The sequence below is a fragment of the Agelaius tricolor genome, unplaced genomic scaffold, assembly GCF_023055355.1.
Source record: "Agelaius tricolor isolate 1412-34295 unplaced genomic scaffold, bAgeTri1.0.p SCAF_12, whole genome shotgun sequence".
Lineage (NCBI taxonomy): Eukaryota > Metazoa > Chordata > Aves > Passeriformes > Icteridae > Agelaius > Agelaius tricolor.
The window spans coordinates 7,682,720-7,702,029 of record NW_027269272.1 but is presented as its reverse complement, the minus strand read 5'-3'; the positions used below and the strand labels follow the sequence as shown (position 1 = coordinate 7,702,029).

At 42.2% G+C, this 19,310-nt stretch overlaps 1 protein-coding gene across 3 annotated transcripts; it reads left to right on the top strand.

The window, feature by feature from the left end:
* On the top strand, nt 1-15,650 carry IWS1 (interacts with SUPT6H, CTD assembly factor 1). Of its 3 annotated transcripts, none has more exons than XM_071437461.1 (14): nt 1-163; nt 475-590; nt 6,289-7,039; nt 7,552-7,744; nt 7,980-8,037; nt 8,333-8,433; nt 8,695-8,845; nt 10,277-10,359; nt 10,638-10,767; nt 11,448-11,565; nt 12,287-12,398; nt 12,597-12,653; nt 12,844-12,955; nt 15,219-15,650. In XM_071437461.1, the coding sequence occupies exons 1-14, from the start codon at nt 130-132 to the stop codon at nt 15,348-15,350; spliced, it is 2,148 nt and encodes a 715-aa protein (XP_071293562.1). In that variant the 5' UTR covers nt 1-129; the 3' UTR covers nt 15,351-15,650. The 3 variants fall into 3 exon arrangements, with proteins under 3 accessions (XP_071293562.1, XP_071293563.1, XP_071293564.1); XM_071437462.1 differs by having other exon boundaries at nt 13,499-15,650; XM_071437463.1 differs by lacking the exon at nt 1-163 and adding an exon at nt 2,611-2,665 and having other exon boundaries at nt 506-590.
* The last annotated feature ends 3,660 nt before the right edge of the window (nt 15,651-19,310 follow it).

Here is a 19,310-nt window from a genome sequence, read left to right as displayed (position 1 = left end):
TGCGCGCGGAGCGGGGGCGCTGCTGGGCGGGGAGGCGCCATCTTGTTCCTGTGCGAGGCGGCGGGGCCGGGCCGGGCCCGCGCTGAGGGAGCGCCCGGGGCAGCGCCCGCCGCCAGCCCGGGGCGCGGCATGGACACCCACTACTACGGCGGGGAGCAGTCAGGTAGCGGCGCGGTGCGCAGCACCCTCCGGGGAGGGCGTCGGGCACGGCAGGGCCCGCGGGTTCGGGGGGACAGCGGCGGGGCCCTGGCCTGAGGGCAGCACTGAGGGCGTTAATTGCAACAGTCCGGTGTCCGGGCAGCACAGCAGTCGCTGCCCGCTTGGTGCAGGAGGATTTGTGCGCTCCCGGTGGTGGCTGGGGTGGTTCGTTCGGACAGCCCCGTTTCCCTGCCCCGTTAGAGCGGGAGCCCGCCCGGTTCCCGTACGGTTCCTTTAAACGCTGAGTTTTACTTTCTTTTTTAAATCTCGGAATAGATGATGGAGGAGCTACTCCAGTGCAAGACGAGCGAGATTCAGGATCTGATGTGGAAGATGAAGGAAACGAACAACATTCTGGATCGGAGAATGGAAGTGTAGGGCACCATTCAGAGGTACCAAGGGAGCTTTATCTAGATAAAGTTTACTCTTCTCTGAATTCTTTTTTGTTGTTGTTTAAAGTGGCATTCTCTCGTAACCGAGACATACGTGTTTATTGAGTTCCTCTTAAGGGTTCCATCGGGCAAAACTTTATTTCCATAAAAAAGCCTTGGATAGTCTCTTGACAAGTATGTTGGCTAGGGTTTGTTTGGTTTTTTTCTTGTTATGGTAGCACACACTGTTCTGAACTTGAGTAAGTTGTACTCGGTTAGCCTCGATTTCACAGAGATAAAATGTTGGGGTTATGAGGAATTTTACCTGAAATTCTGCACAGTGTTGTAAAACCACACGCTTTGGAGGTGGTGATTTCCTTAAGAGAGAGTAAATGCTCTCCCTGCTTCCATGTCAGATGGGGACACTGACTCTTGAGTCTGCTGTGTGCTGGTTTCCACCTTGTCATTCACAAAGGAGCAGGTGTGCATGTGGAGCAGGTTCAGGTTCCTAAATGGGACCAGTTTTTCCTCTGAAGTGGTTCCCCTCTTGGAGCAGTGTTCAGCATGGAAAGGCTTTGGTCCAGTGTTGTTTCTCGAGAGTCACTTTGTGGATTGACTGGGCTGAGAAGAGATTCTAGTAAAAGAGAAGGCTCCCTTTAGACTTCTAGGACAGTTTGGGAATTTGAGATTTAATTTTTAAGAATTGTTTGTTACTAACAATAGAGCTACATCAGGTCTTAGTTGGAAGGAATAATTTTGGCCTGTGAATTCAGGTCTTCTGCTAGCAAAGTTACAGAGAACTTTTTGATACTTATAAAAACTGTAATCAAAGCCACTTCATGGTGTTCTGCTATTCTACTGTATTGTATGTAAAGATCAGGATTTATTCTGACTGGGTTTTCGGTGTTACACGTGTTAGAAATTGCTTAAAATGCAACAAGGGCTGATGTGAGAGAAGGCTTGACTCCACTGTGGCAAAACTTACAATCCTTTTTTTTTTTAATTATTTTTTCTTTTTTTTTGCCCTGCCTTTACTGAATTCATACTTCCCTCAGAGTTAAAAAGTAGATGAAGATTGTATTTTATAAAATGAAAGTTCTTCCCATATATTTGAACTTAATTGTAAAGCACATTTGGAATTTACTTTTTTTTATAAGTGTTGATGTTTCCAAGGGAAGAAATAGATTTGGTGTGAGGCAGCATCTGCCACTGTGACAATTGCAATTTCAGTGTGGCAGGAAACACATTTCTCAGGCTGGGAAAAATAACTGACTGTCTGGAGGAATTTAGTACTTCTGTTTTATGAAAGAAAAGTGTGATGAGTGTGTGAAGTCATGCTGCTGCTACAATGATATTAATCTTTTTCTTCTGTGTCATTGCTTTATGCTTGATTATTGGTTCTTACTTTTCTGAGCACTTCTCTGAGATTTTAATTTTATTTACTGTGGCCAGGTAGTTGACTGTTGTTTACATCTGCAGCATGTCTTCTTCAGATTTAGGTGAGCAGAAGGTACCAGTTATCACTGTTAACTGGGCCTCTTCATGTGCAGGGGTGTCTGTATTTTAAAGACTTTGTTCTGTGATGGTGGTTGAATATTCCTCTGTAGATAAAATACTTCAGGAAGTCAATTAAAATAAAAGAGCCAAGCTAAGCCACCTTTTTGACCAATACTAAATGCGAGTTGTCTTCATGCTTTATTTGATTCAGCTCAAATCAAAATTCAAATACTTTGTTTTGCTATGAAGTCTTAATTTTTCTTTCCGTCCGTTGAGTTCTCTTTGCACTCAAAAGGCAATAATGTGGAGCAGCCATCTCTGAAAGGAGTAGCTTTCAGTCATTTGTCATTTTATTTACTCTAAATATTCTCCCATCCTCCTATATTCTTCATCTTTAGGAGTGTGTGGGAGAAATTATACTCAAAGGTAATAAAACCTTTTTAGGCAGCCTAATCAGTTAAGTCAATTTAATTACTATTTTGTCTCTAATTTAGAACTCAGATGTAAAGAACTGAAGTTTTAAAATTTCAAACTTTTCTTTCAGGTTTTTAACTTTAAAGAAAAGGGGAATCCTGAGGAATTACTTATGTAGGTCTCAGGTATGTGGGTTTTTCTTTTCCACAATTCTTTTCTGGCTTTCCTTCCCCCAATCCCACTTTATCTATAAATGTTCTCCTTGATGTCCTTACTGATTCTGCTTTAGACAATTAGAATTAGTTTTAGTACAGTAATGAATCTGAAATCACGTTTACAGTGTTTGTCCAAGTCAGGCTCATACAGAAATCTGTAATAACTTTGTTTTTACACTTCCACCAAGTTGCTGCTGTTTCATGAATTAAGTTGTGGTTAGACTGTGACTGTTAACAAACACAAATATGTGATACCTGAAAAAAAGGAGGAACTTGCTGATATGCCCATGATGGTTGTGTAGGTCTTAGTTTAATACTCATCTCTCATGAAATTGTAGTGGATGGGTTCCATTTTGTTGAAGTTACTAAATTATTGAAGAAGTAGCTCTTAAAAGTGGCTGCATGTTGATCCAGTAAACTGCTTGGTAGCTGTAATTTTTATGTAGAAGTGTAACACTGTAAATTTGATTTTGATATATTCCTTATTTTATACTGTACTAAAGCCTCATGTTATAGAATTCTTTCATTAAACAAAAATCAAGGACATCTCAATTAAAATGTTTATAGATAAAGAGGAGGAAGAAAAGAAAGCAAAGGAATTAGAGAAAAATGCAGTAGCAATTACCTGAGACCTACTCCGTTTTGAGGATGTCTGATCTTTCAGTCAGTCGTTTGGAAAATGAAAACTAGAAAACTCAGAAATGACATACTTAATTTCTTTGAAAGCAGCTTTGTAGAGATGAACAAATAAAAAAGGGAAGGTGAAGACTGTCAAGCATAGCCAGCAGCATTTTGTCATTTTACTGGGAAGTTGGTCACTTTTATGTCAGTTATATTCCAAAACATGCAGAGTGATGAATTGTGTGCAGCAGCCTCTTGCACTGCGGGCAGCGGGCAGGCCCTGCCCTATGAGGTCTCAGCTGTGCTGCAGAGGGAGCTTTGTGCTGCTGCTGGGGCTCTGGGGCAGCGCTGCCCTCGCTGGCACTGGTGCTGCCTGCCTCAGCTCTCTCAGCTCTCCCAGGGGTGGTGCCTGTGCCCTGAGCGGGCAGGGACACCCACCCCTGACACCTCAGGTGCTCACACTGCAGCAGCTGAGGCCGAGTCTGAGTGCTGTGTGTCTGCTCTCCCCCACCAAACATCTTCATTCTCAGCCGTGATTGTCACTTTGCAGTAACAGGTTAAAGATTCGGGATCCTGTCATCATCTTCAGTAATAATGCTCTGTAATTACAGTGTCTTCTCACCAAGGTTTTGCGTAAGAAATTCTTTGTAATTTAGTGATTAATTCTGAACAGGTGCATTTATAACCTGCAGCCACACTTCCGACCTTAGAAATATGAAGAATCATTACTGATTCTTGTTGGTTCTTAATTTTGTTTATTTGTTCACCAAAGAATTCCTAAAGTGGAAGCTGGGAAGGTGATGGTCCTAATATCTTAAAGAGGACTATTTTTATTAATTTCCTTGGGTTTGTTTAGCAAAATCCTTAATTACTGCTGACATAATTATCAGTACTGTTCATCATTCACCATCTGACATTGAGAGAAGACAGACAAACTCACACAAAATAAAATGGTAGAAAAACAAGGATTAAATAATTTTTGTTATTGTAGATACCAGTTTGATTTCAGTGTTTCTCAATGACCTTACCTGTAACTGCTGTGCAATCTGCTTTCTGTTCTGTTTCCAGCTGCAGTTTTCTTTACTCTAAAGTAATACAGCCAGGGAAGATCTGTCACATTCACCTGTGATAGGTTTATGTGGGATATACCAGGCAGGAGAAGGGCAATCAAATTGATTTTTTTGTAAGGGAATAAAATATTAACAAGCAGAGAGCAGTTGAGTACATCCTCAGTTCTGTCACTTCCTAATATTAATATTTCTTTAAAATTCCAGATTCAGGTTTTAATGGAACCACGTTTCCTTTCTGTGAGGGGAAGTGAGAATTTCTGGATACGAAAGATGCAAAAGATGTATCTCTGTAGAGACAGGAACAACCAGCAGAGAGAAAACAACTTAGATGGTCACAGCAGCTGTTTGTAGTTAGCATAAATAACATGGAAATAGTGAAGTAGTATTTGAAGTGCATGTTTTAAAATTTCATAGTCTTGGGGTTTTTTTTTCATTGCTCAGTAACTTTGTTAGTCATTCTGCAGTAATTTAGAAGATCTTTATCAAGTGCTAGCAAAAGGAATAAGTATATAAAGTCCAAAGTCTTAAGAAGCAATGCTCTTTGCCACTTAGAATAATTATGGAGGAAGTAGTTCCTAAAAGCAATTGAAATTAATTTTATTTTAAGTTCTTCCTGCATCATGCATTTTAAAGATCAGTAGTATTCCTTGTTGTAGGTGTAGGGCAGCTACACCTACATTTTTTATGACTCTGAATGTGGGAGTAGAAGGACTAGAGAAAATAAAAATAGATAGAAAGTCTGTTTCCAAGGAAATTAAATTGCAGAAAAAAATATTTGGAAACTTCAGGACATATAGGTCTTAAAGCATCTCCTGTCACAATAAATACTCAGTTTGCAAGTAGAAAAAGCTTATAGCTGAGACAAAATGACTGAGAAAAGCCTGATTGAGGCTTTGAGTATGCGAAAGAGAAGTTCCTTGTTCAATGTTGTTGTTTTCAGCTGAAAGCAGGATTATGGTGACAGTAGCTGTGAGAGCTGAATTAATGGAATGAGTTTTCAAGTCTAATTTCATATTCTCAGGTAAATGCGATGAAGATTTTTTTACCAAGTAGATTTTAGATGTTGGAAAGATAAAAGATGATGCTGTAAGTAATTATACTTAGTAAGGTGGCTTCTGAGATGTTCTCTTAAAAATGGAGCATGTGCCTCAGTATTTTTTGGTGTGTAGAAAAGTCAAAGGATTGTTTCAGTTCTGAAGTTGCCAGATGGGGGGGTTTGTGCATGGGTTATCTTGGGTGTCTGGACAAGCATGGGAGCTGTCAGCACAGGGGAGAGAGTTGTTGAATCTGAAACACAAAGCTGGTCAGCAGTAATACTCTGAAAGTCTGACTAAAACTTTATTCTTGTTTTTTGCTAGGCTTTTGGTCTTGGGTTGTTCTTAAATAGGATTCCTCGACAAGGAACAGGCGCTAGCTTCATTTGGAGCATAAGGCGTGTGCTGTTTCAGTAAGATGTATTTCATACAGGAAATGTCTGTTTGAGATCTTCAGGAAAATAAAATGACAAATGCAAGATACTCTTTCTTGCTTTGTTATTGGGAATTTCAGCTAAACCACTTTGAAGGCCTGACCTATTAAAATAAAAGTACTAAGCCTTTACTCTTGAGCAACTGGACCCTTCTTAGACTTTATGCTTAAAGTGTTCTATGAATTCTGTTACTGCTTTCAAAATACCATGGAGCTGCAGGATGGACATACTTCCATTGATAATACTTTTTTTGATGTGAAGTATTTGGTAGTCTTTTGATGCAAATTGTCTAATTATTTCTACATAGACAGTATTTCAGTTTGCAGCACCCTGGGTAATCACATTGGAGGAAAGACAAGCAAAAAATTCAGACGTTTTTCTTTACTTTTTAAGGTGTTTTTGCGTAGTTGTCTGAGATTTTTTTTTTGTTTCAGAATGAACACAGTGATGGAGAAGATGATGGGCAAGGCGGAGAGCCTCATATGACAGACTCTGAAAATGAAGATAACCCAAGGCAAAAAGAAAGTGACTCAGATAATGAGGAGCCCCCAAATCACAATGTCAGTGATTCAGAAAATGAAGCAACTCATGGAGAGAAAGACAGTGACTCTGATACTGAGGACCGTCCAAACCAGCATTTAAGTGACTCTGAAAATGAAGAGACCTTAAATCATCGAGTGAGTGATTCTGACAACGGAGAACCTCCAAGGGATCACAGCAGTGATTTTGAAAATGAGGAATCACACAAGCAGGCAGCCAGTGACTCTGAGAGTGAGGAGCTCCCGAAGCAGGCAGCCAGTGATTCCGAGAGTGAGGAGCTCCCGAAGCAGGCAGCCAGTGATTCTGAGAGTGAGGAGCTCCAGAAGCAGGCAGCCAGCGACTCAGAGAGTGAAGAGCCTCAGAAGCAGCCAGCCAGCGACTCAGAGAGCGAGGATGTGTCCAGACACAAGCAGATAGAGTCTGAAGACAGCGATGGGGAGGACAGGAAGGAAAAGGTGCAGAATGACTCTCATCATTCAGATAATGAACATGTAAGGAAAGGATTTCAGGGCTCTGACAGTGAAGACGAAGCTCCTAAGAGACGTAAAATATCAGACAGTGATGAAGATGAAAAAGAGGAAGAAAAGACAGTGAAGAGGAAAACAGCCATCCTTTCTGATAGTGAGGATGACAATGAGAAAACACGTAAGAAACTATACTGTGCTGTGACAGATAGTGGTGTGAAAGTTAAATCATTGCTTTTGTGTGAATAAAGCATCTTAAGTTGAGAAACCATAAATCAGATTTAGTTTTGGAGCAGAACTGCATTTGTTGTTCTGACTGCTTTGCTGTGCGAATGTGTGTCTAACACTTCTGAGTAATAAGTAGGTCTAACAGAAGACTGTAAGGATCTAAGTGGCATCTGTTGACATGATAGTTTGTTATTTATTTATTTCATTGCTGATTCTCTAGTATTTTTTTCCTGTGTGTTTTTTTCATATACTGGGGGTGAGAGATTTGAAATTACAATTTTTTTCATTAATAGATGTGGTGTATGGAAGCTCCATTTGCTGATTTAATAAAACACATCAGAATGGATATGCTTTTTAGGAAATGGCAATGGTCTGGTGTTGGAAGACTAGTCAGAGAATAATTTGAGAGTAACAGTTGTCCCCTCTGTTCCTGGGACATGTAGTAATGCTCCTTTCTGCTGGCAGCTGCAAAAAAGGTACGAATCCTTTCCGATGCCGAAGAATCGGACAGTGATGCTGCTTCAGAGAAATCTGACAAAAGGAAGAAAAATGTTGTATCCGACAGTGAGGAGGAGGAAGAAGAAGGAAAAGAGAATGCTGGGAAGAAAAAAGGGAAAGATCTGTTTGGCAGTGACAGTGAATCTGGAAATGAACAAGAGTAAGTGGGAAAGAATATGAATTCTTTTGGGGTTTTAGACAGGGGGAGTGATGGTGAATGGAAAATGGATAAATCCCAACCAGAGAATTCACTTTCTTTGGTGGCATGAAGAGAAAGGTCAGCAGAAGGAGACAGAACAAAAGGGCAATCTTCATACAGTCATAAGAGATTTTGCAGAAAAGGCACATCTCATTGTTGTAGTCCAAGTAGATTAATGTTGCTGTTACCTTCACAGGAACCTGATTGCAGATATATTTGGAGAATCTGGTGATGAGGAAGAGGAGGAATTTACGGTAAGTGTTACTGTGGATGTCTCCTGTTGACTTGCTGGATTTGAAGACAGTGTTTGTGCTGCATCAGGTCAGTTTTGTATCTGCTGGACTCACTGGGGTACTCTTTGGGTTAAATAACATTTACAGCTCATCTTTTGGGAGAATTGTTGGTGTGACAGTAGTTACAGGGAATTAAAAAGACTGTTCATCTTTCCAGATCCTCTGAAGACTTACCTGAAGCTTTTTTAGTGTCAGGCAGCTGAGTAGATGCTCAGTCCTGATCCATACACTGATTTGCACTATCTGTACTCATCAGGGTTTTAACCAGGAGGATTTGGAGGAAGAGAAAGGTGATGGAGACATGAAGGAGACAGCAGATGAATCAGACTCTGATGATAACATCAAAAGAGGGAAGCAGTAAGTCATTGTGTTACATATTCCTTTGTTAATGCCAGATTTTGGTGAAAGGGCATTATGGATCCTGGATATTACAGGTGTGCACATATTGGTATTACAGCAAGGTCTGGAGCTATTGGAGCCCTTTGCTAGTTCTGCATTTTGCATACTGAGGATAATTAATTATCTCCCAGGGACCTTGAGACACAGTGTTTGTGCACTAGAGAAACACACAATTATTTCCTACCAAGGCCCTCAGTTAACACTGTGGTTGTGTTTCAGCATGGACTTCATGTCAGATTTTGACATGATGCTGCAGAGGAAGAAGAGCATGAGCGGCAAGCGCAGGCGGAACCGTGATGGGGGCACTTTCATCAGTGATGCAGATGATGTGGTCAGTGCCATGATTGTGAAGATGAATGAAGCTGCTGAGGTCAGTTTCCCAGGCTCCAAATATGCCTTGAAATTCAGTTCCCTTCTATGGGAAAATTGTGTGATTAATAAGATACAAAAATCTGGCTTGTATTCAGCAGGAGTAATCTGTACACTATGGAAAGCTTCTAATGTCTGTATAACCATCTAAATGTTATTTTGCTATTCTAAATGAAAACATTCTGTTGAAATTTTGATAGAATACTAATTTTTAAATACTAAAATTAGGTAAATTGCTAAACTTCCATCAGCTGAGATCAACTTCTTTCAAAAGGGATATATAGGTGCTCTATAAACCACCTAGTAGTATGTTAAGTACTGAGAAAGGGACTATGCTTTCATTTCATCATGATGTTACTGGCATGTGTCATACTTTGGTATTTGTTTCTGAGAAGAGTCCTTTTCCAAACTGAATTACAGTGCTGTGGTAATGACATCAGAGTAACAGATTCATGGGGCCTTCTTCCTTTTTCTAGGAGAAATGTTTAATATCTTACTGTAGAAGGTGTTTTGGGATCTTGCTTTTTGTCAGGTGTCTTCTGTTTTGTTGGAGTAGCAATCAAATTAATAAACAGCACAGCAAAACACATTAAAACCAATTGAGGGATATACATGACTTTAGAAACTAGAGGAGCTTTACAAATAGCAACAAAAGCATCTTTCTGAGAACAAGATCAGGATAATGAGTTCAGAAAGATGGGGAGAGTGAGAAAGCAATCTGGAAGGCAACTGAAACTTCTTGGCAGGAAAGCCTTTCTCAGACAAGATGACAGCCAGATGTTTCAAATGAGGTGTCAAAGTTTGAAGTACAGGGGCAGGAACAGGGAAGGAGATGCATTAGAAGAGTCTTCTCCCTTGCAGTAAAACAAACATTGCACAGAAAGAGCCTTCAGTGGATTAGGACAAATAGAAAGGAATTACCAGAGCTGGACAGAAATCTGTTGATTGCATTGAGTGGTTTTGGTATGGGTGACAAGTTTTGAATAGATAGTGACAGTCAGGCCTTGGATGGGAGTAATTTTGAAATGACAGAGGTGAAAATACATGTTCTCCCTTCCCATTGTTCTGCTTAGCTATTTTTCTGTTTTCAGGTGAGGCTTTACTAACAAAGTGTTATCTGTGCACAGTATAGAGGACCTCCAGTTACTGTAGACAGTCTAAGTCATGAAGTGAAAAAAAAAGTAAATTTAGAAGCACTCTCCTAATGTGATGCCTTATTGGGAAATACTGACTAAAGTGATGACCCTTTTTTCAGAGAAATTGTTGCATAATTGTTGGTGAGCTGTGGAGCAGGGGACAAAATTAGTGTAATCCCTCCAAAGTTGCACTTCTAGTTTAATAGACTAGTCTTTTTCTTGTAAGTGTTGCAAAGAATGGGAGTTACTGATTTCTTTCTTTGATTAACTTGTGCTGATTCTTCAACTCTCTACAGGAGGATCGTCAGCTGAATACACAAAAGAAACCAGCACTAAAGAAATTAACTTTGCTACCAACTGTAGTTATGCATCTTAAAAAGTGAGTTGTCATTCTTTCAGTTAACTGCAACCCTGGGCAATAGTCAGAATTTGTAAGATTTCATGGAGTTACACTACAGCTATACTGAATATGCAGTAAACCACTTTCTTTATTCCAAGTAAATGCTGAAGTTAGGTGACCTCAAAAACATAAAATTATAGAAATAATTTCCCCTCTTAATTTAACTTAACTCAAATATGCTGTTTTCCTGAGGGGGCATCACATCTTAAGATGTTGCTATATTACATGACTTTTGGGCTTCTCTTTAAACCTTTTAGGCAGGATCTCAAAGAAACTTTCATCGATAGTGGTGTTATGTCTGCCATCAAAGAGTGGCTTTCTCCTCTTCCAGACCGAAGTCTGCCAGCACTAAAGATAAGAGAGGAGCTTCTGAAGATCCTGCAAGAGGTTTGGACCTGACTTTTCACATTTGATTTGGAGCTTGTCCACAGTTTTACAGTCATGTGCTTTAGGGAAATGTGAGGTGATAAATGAACTGCAGCTCTGCCGATGGGCTGTGCAGTGAAACACGCAAGGAAGCAACCTGCAGAACAGGTGTGCTTGTGTAAAAGAATTCAGATGATCTGCCCCTGCCTTCCTGTTTCAGGTTTATATTCAAATTTAAGTGAAGAGTTACTTGCTGTGCATCCCTGAATTTTCTTCCCTTGTGGTCCCTTCTCTTTTCTGTTCTGTTAAAGTGTGCAGTGCACAGGAAGGTCCCTCACACTCAGTGTAGGCTTTTAGTGTCTGTGGCTAAGCTGATTGCTTGAGTGTCTTTGCCATGTAAGTTTTTATTTACAGAATGAATGATTTGAAGGCAGTAGCATAGTTTTGGGGTGATATAAACTAGAGAGCATTTGGAATAAAAAGTTCTAGACAGCTACCTAATTTTGTGTATAAACCAAGAATGTTATGGCAGATTTCTAGATTTAGGTGTTTGATTCTTTACACAGTTCCCAGTGGGACAACAAGAACATTTAAGTTTTCCAAGCTGATTTAAGTGAAAGGTATTTCTGCAAAGTTCAGTGACACCATTAATGTTCAGACATAATTTATTGCTGTATTCTGACTTTTCCTTTTCTCTGCAGCTGCCCAGTGTGAGCCAGGAGACCCTGAAGCACAGTGGCATTGGACGGGCTGTGATGTACCTGTACAAACACCCCAAGGAGTCGAGACCGAACAAGGACATGGCTGGGAAGCTGATCAGTATGTAAACCTGCCTGTGCCTCTCTGAGATCCCACTGCTGATGAATGGAACTTCTGCATCGGTTTCTGATGCACTACTGTTGTCTGTAGAAAAGATTCTGCAGTGTAGGAACGTCACTGATGTTTTTCATGACTTTGTAGAGCTATTAATAAGCACTGTTACGTTAGCTTCTGCATGAACCTGTTCCATTGTCTCAAAGCAGAGGATGGCATTTGTTTTGCTGCAGTTCTCTCTTGGCTCATTGTCCAGATCTTTTGTATATGCTGAAAAGGCAGGAAGGTGCTGCCAGAATGCTGTTTATTCCATGGACTTCAGAGGCAACTTAGCTGACTGAATGTTGACTACTCAACTGTACTCCATGTGGAGTGCATTCCATTCAGAATGGCTGCAGACTGATGATAAACTTACATTCTTTAGGACCTTTTCTGCATATTTTTAAAACAGCATTCCTGAGTTGTGCAGGAGATCCTGACACTCAGTATTCTTTCTGAGAGCTTGGAGATGTTGTAGAAGAGCAGGCAGCAAAGAAACTTTGGGGATGAAAGCTCTTGCTTTCTGTTCACAAGGCTGATTTTCCATTAAATACTAAGGGCTCAAAAATTGTTTGGTTGAAAGGAAGCATAAATACTTGCCACAGACTTTCCAAGCTGTATTTGATCACCAGAGTGGTTTGAGAGAAACAAAAGCCTGGTCTTAGTTAACTCATCATTTTTTTAATAGATGAGTGGTCTCGACCCATCTTCGGCCTTACCTCAAATTACAAAGGCATGACCAGGGAAGAGAGAGAACAGAGAGATTTGGAGCAGATGCCTCATCGAAGGAAAATGAGCAGGTAGGAACAGCAGGCAGAAACATGAAATTCTTCTAAGGCTCCGTCAAGAGAAACCAAGTGGTGTGTAAATACTAAAGGAAATAAAAAGGGTAAAGGGGTTGTCAGTTAAGGTCTCTCTACTCTTTTAACATACTTCATTGTCTTCTAAAATTGCTTTCTCTGTGTATAGATGCCTATAAATATTTATTTTTCTTACAGCTCTGGTGGTCAGACTCCCCGTAGGGACCTGGAGAAAGTATTAACAGGAGAAGAAAAGTAGGTTGGATATATAAATACTTCGGGTTTTTTTTTAAGTGAAGTATTGTGATGGCACTACCACTGTGGAATTTCTGTAGAGGTTTTAGAGGCAGTGGTATATAGTGTGTTTCAGAGGAGAGCACACTGGGTGGCTTTACTTCTTTCTGGATGAGATTTGTCCATAACAGTCACATCCTTTTTTCCATAGGGCTCTCAGGCCTGGGGACCCTGGGTTCTGTGCCCGTGCGAGGGTCCCAATGCCCTCCAACAAAGACTACGTCGTCAGGCCCAAGTGGAACGTGGAGATGGAGTCCTCCAGGGTAAGCACTGGCAGTGTCCTGGTGACTGTTCCTAGGCCTGGGATTCTGTTACCATATCACCATGGTTACTGTACAGGAGGGTAGCTCTTTTGTAGAGAGTGTGGACAGTAAATTCTCCAATAAGTAGGCTGCTCTAAGCTCATCACATGTTTTCACAGGAGAACATCTCTGACCAAAAAGAGATTTTTGAGTTAACTTTTCTAGAATTTCTCTCTCAGGTGAGGATTACAGGCCTCTTGCTTTAAAGCATTTCGAGCTAAAGCTGCAGTTCAGTACCTGTGTCACTGCACTGATGTTTTTATACCTCTCCCAGCTTTCGTATCATGTTCTAGTAATATTCCAGTTTGGGAAACCTTTGAGATTTTGGTAAACATGAACAGCTTCGGTGGAGGCCTTTGTGTTGCTTTGTCTTCATCCATCTACTCATACAGTTTCATTTAAAGGGGTGTATGTGGTACAATATGTGTAAGTGGGAGAATAACAATTGCTGTGCTGTCTGCTGTTCTTTCTCCTTCTGTCCATTAATTGAGATGTTGTTTCTAGCCCGGGACTATTAAGAGAGGTATTAGTCGCTTGGAAAAGCACAAGAGACGGTTTGCTGAACAGAAACGACTCAGCAAAGTGCATCGGGCCATCAAGTTCAGCATTGAAGGCAACAGGATGCCCCTGTAGCCATACCACTGCCTTCCCAAGTTGGAGAGGTATCCCTCGAGGGAGGTGTGAACAGTGCATGTGCTCCAGCTGTTGGCAGTTTGCACATGCAGGACAGGAGTGTGTACACCCTAACTTTAACCTGGAAAACTCTCCTTGAATTCTCTCGTGTCTGTACTGTGACCTACAAGGGAACTTGTACAGGAGAAAACAGGCTCTAGCACATAACCTCTGCCATGGCTCCTGCCTGCACAGCTTCAGGGTACCCAAATGACAGGAGTTCAGTGAAAATACCTGTGCTCAAAACCAGCTTTGCACCACCTGTGGTTTTGAATGCTGTTCTGACACAATTAGGTTTTCCAGATTCACCTGAAGCGACACATGGGCATTCTTAGCCCTTGGTACAGGAGCTCGTGTCACTGCATGCAGTGTCTGTGGCTGACCTCTGACTGGGGCACAGTGAGGTGTTTTTCACAGCTGCTCGTTCAGGGAAGTAGAATGATGTGAGACCGTAGGGGAGGTTGATGGGAGCTACAGAATGAGACCGGGGGAGAAAAATCCTCTGCTGTGAGTGTGGGTTAGGAGAACATGCATCAGTGGGAATTGCTTTGACAATTCCTGGTCTGCATTTCAATGCTGTGAGCAGGGCTGCCACAAGCTAACAGTGACAGAAAGAGGTGAGCACAAGCCATAGATAACTGTTGAGTTCATATTAAGCTTCATATTTATTTGTTTTTAAAAAGATATTTTCTTAAACATCACTGTGAAATTTTAGGTATAATTTCAATGAATAGTGAACAGATTTATGAATAAATGTTATTGAAAATCAGCATGTCAGGAGCACCTTCCTTAGCCATGGGAACAAGTTTCTAATGGACGTGTTTTTCAGATACTAAGTAGCATGTTTTGGATATCACTGTTTCTCCCAAACTTAAAAGTGTCATGTTTCCATCACTTACAGTTTCTGTTGTCTAGTTAAAGAAAATTGCCTTCTGGGAAGCACTGGCTGTGGCTTGGAAGGTCCTTGCTGTTTGTCTTCAGTGGCATTTCAGCACACCATTACTGAATTAATCTGTGCAGAATAACTGTTACGCCACCTGCTTTTCATTTGCAGTTCAAACACAGATGAAATGCAATGCTTGTATGGTCAGCTTAGGCATTTCTTTTTGCTACCCCCTACACTGCCTTTGTTCAGTAATCCTTTGCTTTCTCAATACTAATCCCTGACCTTTAAAATAAATGGCAGCCTGAAACTGATGTCACCTTAGTCACAGTGTATCCGTGTCTAACTCTCCTTCAAGAAGTCCAGAGTGCTGACACTGGAGCCCTGTGGTTCTGACAGCTGCAGCCAATAGATACAAAATTTCCAAATGGTATCCAGCTCCACAGTGATTGACCCTGCACTGTGATGGCTGTGGGTGCCACTGCCTCCACCTGGGCCCTGCAGATACTGGGGGGGCATTTTCCCCTTCTGGGAAGAGAACAGACAGATCAGCTGGGCCCAGTGGCTCCCCCAGCTCCTTGCCAGGCACAACCTCGCATGTGCCGCTTGCCTTGGACCTCTGGGGCGTCTGCTTTTTTTCAGTGGTAATTATTAGTTTTATTTTTTAAGTTCCAGGGGACCTCTAAGAAAGGGGTGAGTCGACTGGACAAACAGATGCGGAAATTCACAGATATCAGGAAAAAAAGCAGAACAGCCCATGCAGTGAAAATCAGCATTGAGGGCAATAAGATGCCATTGTGACCCTTCACAGAATGCCCCATGAGCTCTGCTGTAAGACAATACACCCACAGACTCTTTGGAGACCTTTAAATTTTTTAACTTGTTTGGGGTGGGTTTGGTTTTTTAGTTTGTTTTTTAAGTAAATCCTTAAATTGTTGGTTCAGGTTCTGGTAGAAGATGTTGTCTGAGGACTGTGAATGTGGGGACTCCTTTCTCCTGATTGTATTTAAACTGGCCCTGTTGTGTCCTTTGTACAGATCATGTATTTGTTGTATTGCAACACTTTAAAAAATAAAACATCTTCTGGGTTTTTTTTTGGGAGGGGACTGCCTGTTCATTGCTCAGATGAAGGTATACACAGACCACCTCGGTTGTGGAAAAACTGAGGGGGTTAATTTTTTGTTCAACTTTGTCCATTTTCTTTTTATTCACTGCTTTATTAATCAGTTGTTATGTCTTTGGAGATCTGCATCTATTGCTTTTGATTTAGAAGTATTGATCGTGTTCCATGCAAAGGATTTTCTTTTCATGAAGACTAATGTAAAAAGAAAGCCAGCAGATTGAGCACTAAAAATTCTGGCAGCTTCCAGCTAAAATGTCACTGTGGCTTACCAGTGACTTTGCAAAAGTCTGTTTTACCAGTGGGAAGGAGAACATTCTTATGTTAGAGGGGATTATGCTGTTTCTTTGTTCCTGCTGCTACAGACTGACACTAGAATAACATCTGGTACTCTGTGGCTTCTTTGCCTCTATCTCTGAAAATGGCTGTCTCTGCTGAGCTTGCCTCCAATAAGAGGAGTCTTGCACAGGTAATTGGCAGTCGATGTTTTTTCATTAAGAAAAATCACCTTTGTGCTACAGGAGCAGAGTTTTGTAATGAGTAGTCTGTAATTCTGGGGATGCTGGTGTTGACTGAGTTACTGCTGGCAGCAGTCATAGAGAGACTGCGAGTTTGTGTAGGGGGCACACGTTGAATTTGCCCCTGTGAGAGTGGAGGGAATGACAGGAACAGAGCTGTGGGCTGGGACACCCACTTGAAGTGAGGAGAACACCTTCACTGAAGGACACCTGTGCTGCCTGGGGCACCAAAGAGCTCTGCTCCTGCTTTCTCCAGGTATGTGTATAATGCAGTAACTACCTCAGGTGTGTGTTTTTAGCATGCTGAGCTCTTCAGGGGCTTAGGGTTTGGTGTTTTTTTAGTTATAATTAATTTCTTGAAAGCCAGGACATTCTTTACTGCCATAGCGGCAGATGAAACACTTTAAAAAATAATTGAACTGTGTTGAGCTGTTCAGAGCCGGAGTCTGTTTGGTCTGGGAGGTTCAGGGGTTAGAAGGGATTCTTTTTTTTTCATCCCCCAGCTTTTTCTGTAGTTCTGGTGCTTCAGTCCAGTCCTACTGTTTATGGGGGTTGCTGCTGGTTACTTGTACATCCTAAGAGGTGTGTAAAACAGACTGAGGGTAACATGAGGGTTTTATAGATCAGAATTTCTGTGCACAATCTCCCACACAGCACTCGGACACTGACCAGAGACAAAAGAGTGAAAATTAGTAACAAATAAGGACATGCACCAAAAATGCCCCAAACCACGATTTAAAATCCAAAACAAGACAATGGAAACAAACACTTCAGTTGTCCCTGCTTGCCACATGCACTTGCCTTCACCTTTGAGCCCTCAGTTTTACCTCCCTTACCATGCTCAGCATTCTAAGGAACCTCACCTGGCCCTGGAACTTACCTTGTAAAAATTACCAGCCTTCCAAAAGGAGGCAAAGCCTGGCTTTCCCCCAAGGACATGCAGACACAACCTGAAAGCACAGATGATCTGACTGACTTAATAGAGAGGGTATTAACATTCCAATCCAAAAGCAAGATAGGGGAAGACTGATAAAGGTATTTAAGGTCCCTGTTATCAAAAAGCCTGGCAGAAGACTGAGCAATACATGCAGTTCTATTGCTCTTGACCTGAAAAAACATTATAATGGTTTGATGAACTCTGCTCCTCCTGACGGACCCAGTGATGATAAAGTAAGAAAGCATTTAGGTGCAGTGTTTATGGTGAGACTGGAGCTATTACCTGCCAGGGGCAATGTCCACGATGACACAGTGCTCCTCGTGTTACCCTGGAGTCATAGAGCTCCAAAGAGAGCTGATGTTTGTCTGGGTGGTTTGAGGGGTGGGCTGAGGCATTTCCAAACCACCTCCCCAGTCCCAGGTTGAACAGCCCCTGTTCCCTTCTGGCCAGAGCCCTCCCATCACTGGTTTTGCCCTGTTACATTTCCCCCATTTCCTTCCTGCCTGGCTGCAGGTGTTGTGGTCTTGTTCTGCCCTGCAGGACCCTGGCCCTGCTCACCCTGGGCAGCCGGGGCTCCCCTGGGCCTGCCAGGCCTGGCTGTCTCCTCCAGGGCCTCAGGGTGCTCAGGGACAGCCAGCTCTTGTCCTGCAGTGCTGTCATCTTATTGCAGGGGTTCCATACTGTTATCTCCTAATCACGAAAGTTTCATTCATACCTTCTTGGTGGTTCTCCTGGGCCGCTCTTCAGAGCACTGACCCTTTCTTCTTCACAAAGCAGCCACTGACTCCAGTGCCCTCCTCAACCAGCCAGCTCTTTTATAGCACTCTTCTTCTCATTGCTTACAGCTGTGGCCTGTTAAAGTCAGGCCTGTTCCTAATCTTTGCTAATTGGCCCAGCTGCAACTCCTTAGGGGTAAGATTACTGTCTACACTATTTTCTTATATTCTGTCCCCCTACACTGCAGCACTGTCCCACAGTGGCTTGTGGGTCACAGAGCCCACCAGTGTTTTGTTCCAGCTGAAAACATCTCCTGCCATCCCCCTTTGTCCAGCGTCACCCTTTGTGCACACACTCTGTCCAAAAGCATCCTTTAAAGTTTCCTTTTCCCCAACATCACCATGTTCCAGCTCTGTCTGTCTAACTGTGCCCTCTGTGCTTCAGAGGGAAAAGAATCAAATTAGTCTGTTGTCATGAAAGCAGCCAGCAACAAAGATGAAGTAGAAGCAAGAGGACAAGAGCAGGGACAAAGAAATCAGAATCTCCCCAGTTCATTCTGACCTCATGTCCCTTGTTTCTCCAAGCCACCCCAGCAGGAATCCCCACAGGCAGAGGCTGAGCCAGCCCAGGCTGTGGCACAGGGTCTGAGCCAGAGTCCCTGTGGAAAAGCCATGGGGAGCACAGGAGTGCAGGGGCCAGACTCCAGAGGAGCAGGTGCCACTCCCAGCCACAGCCCAGTCCCTGCTGTGCTGGCTCTTGTGCCAAGGGCAGATGCACAACCAGCCAGGAGCTCCAGCAGTCCCAGCAGCCACTGTGCAGTTCCTGATGGGCTTGGCAAGTAAAATCCCACACCAAGCCCAGCCAGGCACCAACCACCACGTACAGGTGCAAGACAGAAGTTGGGATTTCTTGGCATTACCATCCCACGCTGAATGATTTACCAGGATTCAGCAGCACGTACCCCTCTGCTTCCTGCAGTGTGTTTTCAAAAACACAGGATCCAGAGTGAGTTCATCTACACAGAACCATGCAATTATACTCACTTTTTTCTTCATTTTTTAGAGGAAGGCAGAAAGGAGATTTGGATGTACACCAGGAACAGCCATGAGGTCAAGAGGTTGATCATTAACTCTTCACAAATATTGACAGAGGAGAGACAACCTGGATTCTATGAAACACACTAGAAAACCAAAATCAAAAGAAAATTGCATGCGTGTTTCCACACATATACACAGGTACACTAGAAAGAGAATCAAAAGGTCTTAAAAATAGCCTTCAGTAATAAAAGCTACCTTTTACAACAAATCTATTCGGGAAAATATGGAAATTTTGAGAACAGATTTCTGACATTCCATCACCTTTCAGCAGGTAAGACCAACCCATTTGGAAAATAGACAAGCTGCTCTGTAAACCTCCGCTGAAATATGCAGAGCTGGGTGCAGGAGGATTCACAGGCAGGCAAATTCTGC